Source organism: Gavia stellata, chromosome Z, assembly GCF_030936135.1.
Source record: "Gavia stellata isolate bGavSte3 chromosome Z, bGavSte3.hap2, whole genome shotgun sequence".
Taxonomy (NCBI): Eukaryota; Metazoa; Chordata; class Aves; order Gaviiformes; family Gaviidae; genus Gavia; species Gavia stellata.
In genome coordinates, this window is record NC_082637.1 from 81,592,362 (window position 1) to 81,607,879 (window position 15,518).

The 15,518-nt window shown below is 41.7% G+C and overlaps 1 protein-coding gene across 1 annotated transcript in view; it reads right to left on the reverse strand.

Annotated features, from left to right (window-relative positions):
• Positions 1–8,545, reverse strand: part of ACOT12 (acyl-CoA thioesterase 12) — a 28,940-nt gene extending 20,395 nt beyond the window's left edge. Inside the window, exons 1-4 of the mRNA XM_059834128.1 lie at positions 8,410–8,545; positions 5,662–5,731; positions 2,307–2,367; positions 1,155–1,256 (exon numbers count right to left, since the gene is read on the reverse strand). Of these exons, the coding sequence (XP_059690111.1) occupies positions 1,155–1,256; positions 2,307–2,367; positions 5,662–5,731; positions 8,410–8,545 (369 nt within the window). The remainder of the gene's footprint in view (positions 1–1,154; positions 1,257–2,306; positions 2,368–5,661; positions 5,732–8,409) is intronic.
• Between the last annotated feature and the right edge of the window lie 6,973 nt (positions 8,546–15,518).

A 15,518-nucleotide genomic window follows, 5' to 3' on the forward strand; every position in this document is an offset into this window, starting at 1 on the left:
CACCTGGTGCAGCTTCAGACTCTATACATTTATGCCCAGAATGCTACTTGTGCCCAGACACACACCCTTCTCTCGCCAAGATCAGACCTTCTTCTCCCTTAAGGGCAAATTCCGCGTATGTCACTTCAATGACAAACTGAATCCAAACCTGTACTGGCTTAAAGAAATTATTACATTTAGATAAATACTGCAGAGGTGCCACTAAACAGTCACTTGTGTGCTTTGTCTACAAGGTCTAGCCTCAGAAACCTTAAAATAATGCACAAGCACTACAACACAGACAAATTCAACATTGTGTGTCCTGCAGCAGTGCTGCTAACGTTTCTCAGTCTTTGAGTCTCCCCTCAAACCCTCTTGCAGTTTCCTTGCCTCCTTTCTGGCCCACCTCAAGAGCACTGTCATAACACATCCAATGAGACAGGAAAGTCAGATATATGATTCTAGTCACTCATGTTCAAGGAAGCAGAATACTACATACAAAGGGTGTTTATTAAGAGGATCTGAGGAATATTTGGCTTTTCTCATATGAAAACTTTAGAAGAACTGTGCCTGTTTGGCACAGCAATGTGAAGGCCAAACAGTACCATGACTGATTTCTAAATGCCTCCAGGGAGCCAACACTCCGGAGAAGAAACAACATTGGCATGAAAACTAATTAACATAAATGGCAAAGAATTAATTTAGATTGGAAACCAGCTTAAAAATAATGTGTTCTATCTGAATAGCGATGTCTGAACAACCTCCTCAAAATGGGGAGTGAAAGATAAAGAAACCCCACCCCCAACACCCTTGCAGGTTTCAATATGTATATATAGATCAGTTTCTGAAAAGGAGAGAGACCATGCAGACTCACAGGGATCTCTCTTCCAGTGCTTGCCTCTGACAATATTGCAGCCCTGACAAAGACACCAGTTCTATTACTAGCAAATGTGCAAGAGAAAGTGGAAACAATAATAAAAGCCTAACAAATTCAGAGCAGAGATGTGGAAAAAAAAAAAATCTCTGTATAGTCTGGACTTCATGCTGTTTTCATATTACTTATCAGAAAAAACAGGTATGAACATTTTCCTGTGTTTCACAACCAGAAAAGTTGGGCTATTTCACAGAAACTCAGTCCCAGTAACTTCAAGCATAAATGAAAACAGAAAGAATACCTTTCCAGCACCAACTGGTTTGGCTACATATGTTGCATATGCCACACTCACAATTTTTTCAACATTGGTCAAAACGTCCTGCACTGTAACCTTGATGCCAACCTACAAGGAAGGAAGTAGTGGAGGAAGGAGACAAAAAAGGTATTTACATCATTGTCAGTTGAGTTGGGACAAAATGCTGCAGTGTTTATCGAATTAATTACGTCCAGTCTCTTAAATCTAAAAGAAAAAAGGTAAAAAAACCTGAGCTGCTATCACTGATACATCTCTGAACACATAAGAACATCACAATACTCGCTGACCTCTGAGAAGATTTTTAGTGCAATAACTGTGTATCTATGTTTAGCATCACTTGTAGGGTAAAATAAAAAATAGGAAAGACACTTAGATTTTCTTTTATGGATATCTCTTTCCGTTTACTTGTGTGCCATTTGGAGTCCCCAACTGAATCTTTCTAAGATCTGCATGAGCAAGAAGTCTGTATAAACATATAAAACACAATAAAACACTTGAAGGTGAAACACTGTATTTGATTCTGTGAGACAGGCCTGACATGCATCAACGCTTCTGATTTTTTTCTAATATTTAGAACCTTTTGGAATACACTTTCTGTGAGATGCATCACTCCTGTTAATATTAATGAGAATTGGACTTGGGCACAATGCAGAGAAAAGTACCCTTAATGTTCAATTCTGATTTCAAGTAAGTGATTGGGCAACGCATTGCATACTTGTTACAAGATGAAGTGTAAGAACATGCATACACCTGAGATAAATATTTTTGTATCAGAAGTTTCAAAAATACTTAGAAGTCCACCCATTCAGTGGATCCTAGCTCTGATCCAAAGACTGCTTAGAGGTCAATAGCTTTGGACTGGACCAATACCACCTATCCCAACCTGTCCATTACACCTGCCAAAGATTTTAAGTGTTCAGGACCCAGTTTCTATTTTGACATGGATTATTTTACAGGAAACATGCAATTGTAATAGTCATTATGAAACCAGCTTCATTAGGCAGTGTTCTTGTTTAGATATCTGCACAAAGCTCCTTCTGAAACAAGTAAGACTGGACCCATGTTGCATTCCTCCACTCCTCCCACTTCTCTTCTAATCTTTAAATATTGTTAGGAATAAGAGTGATGATCTCTTACCTCCATGCTGGTTTTGAATGCTCTGTTCACCTTTGCTTTGATGGTAATAACTTGTCCAACCCTGTTAAGAAGAATAATATCTTGTGGTCTGTAGTCATGCAGCTTAATAAGGGTTTGAACCTGCCTCTCTCAGTATTCCTAATAGTAGTGAAGAAAATCTCATTAATCGGTCTGTGTCTTCCATGCTGTACTGAAAATGCACTGAAAAAGGTTTAGCACTGTTATTCATCAGTCAGACTTCATTCATGATCAATAACGATTTTAGGTACTCAGAAAACTGCATAAACTTAATACTAGCATTTCTTTTCCTTGCTGATGTCTGTATGATGTCAGGTGTGCTCCAGGCCCCAGGTGCCCCAAGAAATTTTGACCTAGATTCTGCTTTTGTTCAAAGGCACATTTTGCTGTGAGTTACACCAAATCACTGCTGCAAAGCCACACAAGATATACTCCATGTGCCTTCTCTAGCATACAGATACACACATGAGGAAATGATCCCAGGACAAAAAGTGCTCTTTGACATCTTTGAAGGATGGGGAAAGAGTTCACTTTCCAAGCTGTGGCCAAGAACAGGGCTGCAGCATGACCCTCTGTCCTAACAGCATACCTCTGAACAACTATTCTTTCCCATTTACCTACATAGAATATCTACATGGAATTATATCTTTTTACCTACATAGAATCAGACTTAAATGAGAAAATACTTTCACTTTCCTTCTGCAATTTCTAAAGTACCTGTTATGTGTTGATAACAAGAGTAACCCTTGTTTTCAAACCCCTAATACTGGCTTCCTAACACAAGCCAATGCTGAAAAAGTGGAAAGAAGGCATTCCTGCTAAAGTTGTCTTATTGAGCAGAGCAGTAAAACGACACGATGTGTGCAATAAATCAGAACCACAGCCGAAATAACTGGACATCAGTCCACTGCCTTCAGGGAATTTAGACTGCCTTGTAACTGCTGAAGATCAGTCCCAGAGCAGGTGAAGTGCAGCTAGCTACATCCGAGACCGCAAAATAGACCATTTGAGTACCTATGAAATAGGCATTTACAGCTAAGGATTTGGCACAGTTAGGACCTCTGTTTAGAAAATAAAATTGCTTTATCATTTCTTCCTGATTTAATGAATAGGGTTTTGACATTTAAGGTAAGGCTTTTCTTAAATTGCTTCTCTCAGTGCCAGAACTTCAAATGAATTGTTACCAAACAATTGAGAGAGGTAAGTCTGGGTCTGTCCACCTTTGAGGAAACTGCAGGACAAAGCTGGACGTGATCTCACTCAGCCTGAGACGTCAGTCCTGCAATAAGGCAGGTTTGGACTTCACAGACGTTAGATACCTTGACTGACAGACACCTCCCCTGGTGCTCCAAACAGGCTATGCAGCTGGACTCACACTTCATTGTAGAAAAGTGTAGTCCTCTGGGGTCCACAGCCATATCAGGAAATAAAGATGTCAGAACTGAGATGGTCAGACAGTATGATGGGGAAATGCCTTTTCATATACTTTCAGGAGTTGTTTCAAAATGAAATGTTTTACATTGTGTCACATATTTTGACTTTGGACAAACTGATTTATGTAAGCCAAGAGAGCTCATCAGCTTGGGAATTTAAATAGATACGTAAGGGCAGAAGTCACAGATCACCACACTTTCACTTGTAACCAGCAGAAAGCTTTTGAAATACATCAGAATGAACTGAACATGATTCACATATGGAGCACTAACAAGATTTAAATAAATGTAATTTAAAATCAGATGTTCTTACTACCACTGAGCTGCTGCATGTTAAAATACAAGGAAGAGGGATTTAATCCTTATCATGGCATAAAACTGAGTTTTGCAATATATAGATTTGTGGAAAACTCTGTTTCCATGTCAACTGAAAAGAACTACGCACACAAGAGTTAATCCTTGCAGAACATTCAGTAACCTGAGTTAGGTAAATGAAACCTTACAGCAGGTAACTTACAAAACTTCTTTTTAATTTACTAGGCTGAGATACAAGAGATCTCTTATTTATGCAAGATGTTTGTATAATCAACAAGATCTGGCAAAATTTAAGAAATTACACAGTAAGCTACAAACAGGATGTTAGGCATGATGTGAGGCTGAAAAATAATTACTGAAACCACTTCACAGTTACTATGCCTGTACCCTATATTCTTGTTAAAAATGAAACATTGGCACACACAGAACTACAGACATACTTAGAAACAAATTTGGAAGGAAAAGCATTTTCATCGTATTTTAGCAGCTCTGTTCTGTTCTCAGAAACAAGAGAGAAAATTGCCCTGAAGCTACTGAAGTCTGAAATACCATGCCTGAAAGAATAACATTACCCTGACTTCATTTGTAGGACTCTCTGATTACAGTTTTCACAGACAGGATTTCTTCCTAAGGACAAAATTAAGAACACAGAACAATTACAGGCAGGACAAACACTTTAAAACTAATTTTGTAAAACAGACCAGGAAATTCTTTTGAGTTCTAGATTCAGTATGACCATCTTCACTTCTTTGTTAGTGGTTCTAGTTCTCAACTTAGTGGCCACTACTCTAAAAATCTGCTGTTCAGAAGTGTGAGCAGATGCTTATTTTACACTCATGTACTGCAAATAGTTTTAAATTGATATTAGCTGTACATCTGACAGCCAATGTTGCTTGGCTCACGGTCACGACAACTGCATGTGCATTGGTCTATGTAACCAGGCCAATCCCATCTAAGCACTCATTAATTTCCAGATTACAAGGTGTAAAAACACACAAAACCTACAAACTAATGGCTTTAAGTTTCTGTAAATATGTGGTTTAGGAATAAATGTGCTATTTCCTCTTACAGTGACTTTTATCCCTTGGAAAATAATGAAAAATGGTTAAAATAAAAATCAAGTTTTGTATTATTTTGTAGACTCAGTCAGTATTTAGTGATCACAAATGCAAAACATTTGTTTTGCTACATGAACACATTTTTTAAAAGAGCTGAAAGAAAGAGAAACTGAAAGAAATAAACTGAAAGAGCACTTGCAACAATAAAATATTCATACAATAACTGTTAGAGGCATGTATTCCTTATTTAACAGAGGTAAGTAATGGCCTGCAGCATTCATTTTAACTAGAGCCAAAGATCATCGAGGTTGCCAAGTCAAAGTAACTACAGTTTATTTTTGACCTGTGAAATTGATCTGTTTTCTAGGTGGGTCAGGCTATCGTAGATAGAAAAGAGCAATTTTGAGACTTAACCCTGTGACTCTGGGGAGTTCATTGGCCTGCTATCTTAGATTTTATAATGCCTCAGTTTATCTCTGCCAAATAAGAATATCTAGAACAAAAATATTTGACTGTTAGCTGGTTTTGTACCTGGCAGCCTCTTCAAACTGTATGTCATCCATAGATGCTGTCACGCAAGACACACCAGCATGTTTCTCAGCTTCAAAAGAGACACATGGACACACAGTTACCGCATTGCATTTGCAGCAAGCTGTTCACCTATATACTTGTGCATGAGAGAGAGAGATGAAACACAGTAGATCCCACTTCCTCCTTTGATCACCCTAATGCAAGTCTGCAGTGGACGCCTTAGAAAAAAGAAGCTAAATAACATTAAAGTTAATATTTACCATGAAATAAGGGTAACATCAGGAGACGAGACTAGATGATGATAGTGATTCTACTCAGTTTGAAAAGCTCTACTTAAGGTCTTTCTCTAAAAATGAACATTCTGGTAAGAGAGAGTTAACAAGCATGTTGCAGGACAAAAAGAGTCACAAAGCATCAACAAGCCTATAGAAATCTCAGCAATCTCCCCCAAACCTGGATGTTGTGAATATCAGCTATATTAAACCAGTGTGGAAGCTTTGCGTCAGCTGACGATTCTCAGACACAGGAGAAAGATCTACTGGCTTATTAGCATGGTCACAGAGTGGAAAGCAGGTAACTACATGTCCTCAGTGCTGTGCTAAAACCACAGTAATTAAATAAAACAAAATACAAACAAGATTTAAAAAATCAAAACCAAGTATTTATTTATTGTACAATATTTTTACCAAAATCTGAACTGTGTTCTTCATCTCCCTAGGATGCATTTGGCTATGAAAAATAACCAATAATTAAATACCCTTTTTGTATTAAGTATGAAAGTTTATCTGGAAAAGGTAAACATCTTCTTTACTGTTAATATTTAATAGCCCAATAGTTATCTTTTTACAGCAAGTTATTGTGATTTATTATTTATTTGACCATAGCAACCTAGAATTCCAAGTCAGAGGCTAAATCTCCACCACACTAGGAGCTGTATAAACACAGGGATCCCCTACTCCAAAAAGTTTCCTAGGTGACAGAGGCAGAAGAGAGGACTAGCAGGAAACCTAGAAAACAGCACCGCTCAACAGGTAAAGAGTTCTCACTCCCAAGCAGCCCTATATTTTTAGTGAGCACTGCAAGAAAAACCTTGGAGGAATTAGAGGGTGGTGATTGAGTTATATCAGCGTCTGAGGAGTTCCCTTTGGAAATGCGAGGGTAAAACACACAAAGGCACTTATCAGACAGCAAACTGTGATGAAAGGGAAGAGGTCACTGACGACCAAGAGGCTGGAGTCACCACTGTGATAGGTAATGCAAAGTGATGAGTAAAATGGTGATAGCCATAAATAGACTCAAAAGTGAGTAAGCAGCCAGGTGGATCATATCTTAAGTAGCAGGATATGAAATGAGGAAGGTGCAAAGCCCAGGCACTTGCAACTGCACCAGCTGGCACTAATGCGGGTGAAAGACAGTAAAGCCAAACAAATCCCTGCCTGCATGTTGAATTTGCTGTGAGGAAAGATGTTAAAAATCCTTTGTGTGTGATGGGCTTAGCCCTGTGGCATGAATGACTGCTGCTGCCCTAAGCCTAACCAAGTAAAAGCAATTATGAAAGGTGGATTGAAAGTGAGCTCTGGGGGCAGAGTCACAGCTGATGAAGATCATCACAACTTAACCGAAGTCCAGGGAGCAAGGATGAACCGTTGTAGCAGCTGAGACTCTGCTACTTCAGAGCAGGGACTCAAGTTCAGGGATTGCTGGGATCAGTTCAGAGTCTCTCCACTGAGCACTGTTAAGGGGTAAATCACTGAAGGGCTGAAATCGAATGACTCCTTTGTGCTAGAATAAATCTTAAAAAAAGAAGTGATCACGTTGGGAAGTTGCTACGTGCTAGGTAGTTTCTGGGTTATTGCGTGGGACAAGTTCTTCAGGATCCCAACTCTTTCTATATAGGAAAAGCAGATTACGTAAAGCTGAGTGCAGCACACACCGACGCAGTGAGCCCAGCACGGTCACCGCATCGCATGGAGACGCCATCCAGACGTGAGTTCCCCAAATATACCTGCTGTTCTCCACAAGGCTCATTATGGACTGCTAATGTATGCAGCCGTACTTGGAAACGGAGTTCACTGACAGCAGAGGTGGCAGAGCCTTGGGTTTTCTTAGTGCTTTAGATGCGGCTTTCACTTCCAGAAGTTAGCTGAAGAGATTTTAAAATTTTTTGAAGCTGAGTTACACCAGACACAGAGCTCTCTGCATGCTGGTTGGGTTTGTGGCTGCTGTTTTTGTCCACCCATGTGCCAATATTCTTAAATTAGTACTTTTCCTTCTGCTAATATTTCTCTGCTTTCCATCACTTTTTCCCTCTGCTGCTCTCTTTTTTAATTCTCCTCATGCTAACCCACCCCTGTCACCCCCTTCTTTGCTGTCCCCCGAGATTTGACACTCCTCTCCAGCCCCACAAGCTTTCTCACTGCCTTGATACCTGTTCCTCGTCTAAACCCCCGAATCTCACGCACTGCCCCGCCCGAAATCTTCCCTCAAGCCCCCCTCCCCCGGGACAAAATTCCGCCTCCTCCTCGCCTGTCATCGGCAGGTATCGGGACGGGGCTACCGATTTTCAGGAAAGGAGACGCTGTTCCCACACAGCCGGCGAGTTTAAGGCGCATTTCCGAGGGGCGGCGGGGGCTCCGGCAGCCCCCGGGGGCAAATGGCGGCGGGGGCGCCTCTCCCCGCCGCCCTGCGGCGACGCCTCCCCGCCCGCCGCCACCCGCGGCACCCGCCCGCCCGCTGCCGCCCTTCTACCTGCGAGGCAGGCGGTGGCGTCCATCCACTTGAGGAGCTGCCCGGCGCCCAGCTCCCCGCGGTGGTTGGCGTGGGCCGGGAAGACGGTCTGGCACATGCAGACATCGCCGCCCACCGCCGCCCCGCGCCGCTCCATGGCGCCGCGAGTGAGGGGCGCAGCGGCGGCCGAGGCTCCCCCGGGCACGGAGAGGCAGCGCTGGCCCGGCCGCCCTCTCCGCTGCCTACCGGGCTGGGGCGGGCCTGTCCCGCCCCGAGGCCGCGGGCCGAGGTGGAATCGCCTCCTCTGGCGGCGGACGGGCCGGGGCCGCGCCGCCGCGGGGAGGCGGGAAGGAGCCGCCGGGCTGAGGGGAAGCGGGTGCCGGGGCGCGTCCGGGGGCACGGCAGAGCAAACGCGGCCCCCGCAGCGGAGAGGAGGGTGGCTGCGCGGCTGCGGTCCGCTTTTACCGCCCTGCTGCCCGTTTCCATCCCCCGCGGCTCCTGCCCGGGCACCTCCGGGGCCGCCTCATGGCCTGGCATCAGCTGCCGCGATGGCTCGGCCGCAGAGAGCCTGTGCCAGCGCCGCTGGCGGGTTTTGGCGCGCACATCGCCACTGAAAGATGTATAATCTGGCTCAGTTTATTATTCTTTTCTTTTTTTGAAGTCTTGCTCTCTCATGTTGTCACCAACTTAGCCTGGCAGATGGGCCCAGGGAAGACACACTCCCATCTCCAGACGCTGGTGAGCCCATTAGGAAGGTGCTGCGGCCTGGTGAACCACTGTCACTGCTGGTACAGACATCTTGACACCTACCTCGGTCGCCACAGCCCTGGTCATGTATTCCCACAGGAGTTAATAACTGGAGACCTCATAGACTGCTCCTCCTCTTACCTCCTCCTCCTCACATGGCTGGTAAGGTACTGCAGGATATTGCTGCTCTTGCAAAGGATGAAAGTATGAGCACTGCTTTTGAATCCGTCAGGAAGGTCAACGTTTTGACTATTGCCATGGATACAGCATTATTACTGTTGCAGGCTCAACCCTGTGAAGAGCGCAGTTTGGAGATGCTCACTGGCTGGGCTTGTCAGCTGTTAAGGCAGGTCTGGTCGGCGGAGCTGACGTGTTGCTTCAACATAGCAGAGTGTGTAACCTGTAAATGGTCTTTAATGAAAGACTGCAAAGCTTATATTCGACTGTGGGCTATTCCCCACCCCCCCACCCCCCGGGTATTGTAAATAGCATGGTTTTCAACAGAGTAGCAAGACTCTTCTCTGTAGCCTTTCCTTATAGCCTTTCCTCTTTATCATCTAGCTACGACTTGTTACCCACTATTCCAATGACAAGCTTCCCATGTTTATTAAAAACATACATAAATGAATTTATACCATGAATGCTTGTTCATTTAAACAATGTTAAAGATCCAGCTTTAACCCGTAACAGCTGGGAAAATATGAATTCTAACCAACCTGCCTCACCAAGAGTTTCTCAGTGCAGTAGGGATTTTCTTCCCGCATGGTCTGTTACTATCATTGCACTATAGCAAGAGCTCTGTTTCTTTGTCACATACTCTTTTAGCAAGCAACAAGATGGCTGTACCATCACACTAGTTACATTCCAGAGGATACTGGCTGTGAAAATCAGCATGCTGTGCTATTCCCTAGGTTTATTTCTATTCTGTTGCTTGAGAAATAAAGTTTGTACTGATTTCTCTTTCCTTCTTTGACTGGCTTCTGTGAAGGAAAGAAACAGACTCTGTTGGAACTGGCAGTGGCATACCTCACTCTTGCTACCTGAACAGGGTTTGTAAACAGTACCCAGCCAGTATTTTTACCTTCGTCTGCTCAAACCAGATGACAAAAATTCAAGTATCTCCTTCTCACACCATGGATCCTGGATCTCAGAAGGAAGAGTCTTTAAACAGAATTAAACATTTTTCTATTTAAAAAACCCCAAAACTTGTGTTTTGCCTGCCTAGGCCAGTAATTTGTAAATTTATTTTCAGGTTTACCTTGTCAAGCTCATTGACCAGGCTTTCTCTAAGATAATGCTTATTTGTTGTTCTTTCACAGGTAGCTTTCACCTCCATTTAACATAGTACCAGTGATCAGGTGTTTGGCTCATAGTATGTCTGTTGTCTGCTGTGAGACTAGGAGCTACAAAGCTGTTAGTATCTCAGAGACGTAAAAGTAAAATCTAAATCTGCTCACATCTAGAACTTTCTGAAGTATGTGGAGGGGTATGTGCTTGGGGCGAGTGGTCAGCAGACCTCTTAGGTGGTATGGAGGAGTTTTAGAGAAACAGAAAAGGTGACTTCTCTCGTTTCTGTTGCGGTAAGGGAAAGCTGGTATTTGAAAAACATACCTCAGAGCTGTTCATACCTCTTGATGTCTGAGGGAAGGGTGTCATTTGAAACATGTCTGTCAGAAGTAGGAGCTGCCCTTCAAGAACAGGAATGGCCACCCAGGATCCAAATGAGCAATGCATATGGCTTCCACTACTTTGGGCACTTGGCAGACACACCTGGAGAGTGAAGTGAGGGAACTCACAGCCTAAAATGCCCTTTTCCCAAATGAGCCTCTGCTTTTGTAAGCTGCATTTCTCCTGCCCTCCAGCTCCTCTTCTTGGACTCTGTCTGCTGAGGTAAGAGACTCTAATGCCTGTCTTCCAGTTGGCTTCAGTAACTCTTTTCTCTGCAGTCCCTCATACTCCTTTAGCTTCTTACAGAGTCTCCATTGGAGTAACTGAGTATTTTACAGCCTTCAGTGTATCTGTCCTCAGAAAATACCTGCAAGGTCAGTATTGTTCTCCTTTCACAGCCGAAAAATTAGAGAAATTAAGTTACTGGCCCAAGTTCAGAGGAGATCTGTGCTTTTCAATGGTTTTCCCGTTGAAAGGTACCTTTTGTGGTACAGTAGCCCATACCAGCACCTCTGGCATCAGCACCAGATGAAGGTAGCTGGACCAACACTACATGGTCAAGGCAGTCTTGGGGAGGCATCTTTGTGAACCGTCAGATTTCTCTTTACTGATGCCCGCTGTGGCAAGAGGAACAAATAGTCAAAGGCAGATGGAGGATGCCTTACATCCAAGCCCATACACCACTCAGTCACCGACTTTGGTGAAATTGTTCTTTTGAAATGAGAACTGGTGGTGAATTAGAATGAGCTCAACTTTAAAAGTTTGGTTAACTAAGAAATTGGCTTCCCTTCAGAACTGTTGCTTGCTAATGCAGTTTTAAAAAGTTTTTGTCAATAAATGATGTGCACTTAATGGCTTGAGCCTTCTCCTGCTGAACTGAAATAGTAAAAACAACAGGTAGAGTACTGTTTTAAATACATTTACAAAGAAAAAACAGAATGGATATTAGGTTATCATCTCCTAATAACATGCATTTGTAATTGAAGCAATGTAACTTAAAAAGCTTTATGCAGCACAATAGCGTATCTCATGAGCACTGTGAAGAACACAACACAGTGCAATGCCTGTAGAGAAATTGTGCCAGAAAAGGTAAGGCACTTCATTAATAAAAGATGAGCTCAGTATTAGATGTGAATAAATCTTCTGTAAAGTAAAGCCATTAGAGCTAGCAAGAAGTACTCTTCAATCACACAGCACATAGACAGCTAGCAGCCCACTCAACTAAGGGCGTAACTGCTCCAGACCTGCATTTATTCTGAGAAACGGTATAGAACAAGGGAGTAGCAAAGGAGGTCCGATTAAGAACCAAAGTTCCACAGAAGCCTGTAATCTAGAATTGGTTTTTGGGTTTCTACCAACATTCCTTCTACATTTAAACAGATGTATGTCCGACTGGAGAGCTTTAGTGTTCCTTGGAAAATAACAGACTCATGTGATAATCATGACATCGTTAACACCTTCAGAAGTCTTTTCTCACCAATGGAGTCAGCAGCTGTAGGACACGCCTCCAAAATGAATCTTTTTGGTAATGTTTTAAATACAGATGTCAGTTACTACAGTAAATCAACTACAATATATAGCCATGCATCTTTGTAGACTGTATACTTTGACATTCTTGAAACAAATGTATTACTGCCTGAAGTGATAAACGTTTTAGAGATTTGTATGTTTCTTTCACAACCCTAGTTATTCATGGAAAAAAAGGGTTTTTTTGACACGGCTTGTGAAAATACAACTACTTCTTGTAAAATGAAACTTTATTCTAAAATGTATCCAAAATTGCAAGACACAAGCACCATTAAACAGATAAATAGACATATATTTATGTACAGAGAGCATCAAAACACAAAACAATTGTTAATATAATTCTTATACCATTTTAATGAGTATCCATCAATAAAACTTTACAATTTAAAGAAGACTTTTCAGTTGCAAAACAGTTGTAAAATCATATGTATAAATTATGTTTACTACAATTCCAATAACAGAGGCAAAGTAAAATACAAAAATAATAATCAATACTGCAAATTCAAATACAAAACCCAAAGTAATGCTGCACAGGTACATATGTACACTGGATGAATTCATGCAGCTAGGCAGTGCAACAAATTAACTGCTGAGTTTAACTTATCACAAAATGGAACAACCATGTCGGCAAACAGAAGAAAATACATTTTTGTAATAAATCATAGTGCATTTTGAAGTTAGACTTTATAAAATGATTGTTGAGTGATATACTTCTAAAATTCCCCATGTGATCTGAGATTCCCCAATTCCTCTCCTGCAAAATAAAATACAAATGACAAAAGCTAAAAAAACCCCACTGTAGTACAGAGTCTGATGTACTTGTACCATCTTGTTTTTTTTTTTATTCTCGGTATCAGACTTGTTTGCGAGTCTCCATGTCCACAGGGAGACGCGTTACTCCTTGCTACCAAAAGTAAATCTTTCGCGCCCCAATGCTATCTCCATAAAGTGAATCTCACACGATGCTTAGACTGCACTGGTTTAAAGAGACACAGCTGAGCCTTGAAAAAAGAACTCTTAAAACCCTATGAAGTACAGAGAGAGAGTAAAACAGAGGACAGAGAGACCTCATTATTCCTGAAGCTCCTATCCCCAATTGCTTTAATTACATAAACACAGATTAACATAAGAGGCTTTTATGGCTTGGATGAAATTTCTGCTAATTTGCTGGGCAAGCGCAAAGCCCGTGTTTCTCCACAGGGCTTGCCTTTCACAGTGCAGAAGGCTACAGACTATTCTGATTGGTGAAAGGAAGCCTCAGGTAACTTACAGAAAAATACATCCGCCGTGAAAATGTATTAGAGATGAAGAAACAAAATCAAAACAGAACCTCTTGAAAACTGTGATTTCTTGTGTAGCTGCGATACTAAAGCATGGCTGTTCACCTTTCTGTTCTGCGTTGGTTGGTATATCGTGAACATGTAGATAAAACTGAGGTTCATACCTCATTGAATATTACTGCTTACGTGTCAAAATTAGATGAGATACAATTACACAGTCTGACACTTTTTCTTCTTAAAATCTCAAGTGATAAGCACGCTCAGTGTTTTCACTAGGAAGTTACTGCTAAAATGCTACATTTCTTTGCTGAGAAGACATTAATTTACAGCAGCCTGTAAACTACTGAAGAATTGCTCCCTGCATCCTTTGTGCTTTCAAAACCCCCTTTCAAGCCATCGTTAACTTTCAAGTTAATGGGAGTTTCGAGCAAAAAAGGGATGCAGAAAAACACCTGTATTGGGTAAACAATGTAGCAATTTATACAGCAGGATTTCTAAATTTCCAACATGCAAGCACGTGTAGAGAGCAGCTAAGAGACAGCATGCACTGCAGTGATATGTCATTGTGCTTATGTCTGGTGAGAATACCATGGCATTTTCACTGGGGGCATCATAAACGTTAGCCCCAGAAGACTCAAATAGCCAGTATTAATGAAGCCATCAGCTACTATGTAATAAAGAACACTCCAAAAGAGAGAAGTTTGTCTGCTCATAGCTTATAGATACTGAAGCTGAAGAGAATTACAAAGGCACGATACAAGCCTGTATTTATTGTAAATTATATATATTCATATATTTTTGCTCATACCACCTCAAGATACTGAATGGTAAAATTATAACTGAAGACACAAATGTTAATTGAACGTTAAGCACTAAAAATGAATGATTGCTGGAGAAGATAGCTCATTACTTGCTACATTTCTACCCTTCCTGGGTGGTGAGCTTGTCCAACTTTCCTCCACTGGCTGACAATACCCATCAAGATATTCAAGAACATGGCGATAGACCAAGAAAACTGGAGGAGTGTCAGACGACAGACAGAATGTCTTTATGCATCTGTAAGTGGCTGCCACAGCAATCTTTCCCACTGCAACTGTTTTACCTTTGGCCCAGAATTCACTGAGAACACAGAAACAGTAACTGGAAATTCATACCCATTTTCATGCAGAGATGAGGCTAAAATAATCCGTGAAGATAACATTTTCGTTAAGTTCAGCACTCAAAATATTGAACAGCAGAGCAGGGATTGTACTAGCATATCATAAAAAACAATTCTCAATTCTTCTATTCATAGCTACACAAGAGGCGTATCAACAATGAATGACTCACAACTCGGGAAATAAAGCAAATATATCAATACTGCTCCTGTTAAACTCACAAAAAAATTACACCCACTTTTGTGTGATGAAGTTATACGGCAACTTTGGAGGCAGCTGCTGTCTCAGGCCCAGCTGTGAGAATGTGGACATTGCACGAAGGTGAAAAGGTGCAAGTTACGACATTCACATTTTTGTACTTCAGCTGTACCTCAGCTTGCAACAAGAACTAGTACAACTGCTGTTAGATTTCATCCTGGTTGTTAATGAAGAAAGATACCAAGCTGAACTAGAATAATGTAGGCGTTTGGTGCATGTCTGAGGTGGAACCTGCTACAAATGGGCTTTGCTAATCCACAGTAACACTGTCTGCAAAGATACGGTCTATGTGAAACTGGATACTTTCCTCATCTCCAAACCAGCATGTGAACTCACATACATTTACTGCAGGTTTACCAATGCCCCCCCCAAACTGCCATTACTACCTGTATTCTCACAGTCCTAAATTAGGAGCTCTAAATGTATTCCTTAAAGCTCTCAGGAAAGGAATCTTTATCCATCCCCAGAAAGTATGAACATTAATCTTAGTTAC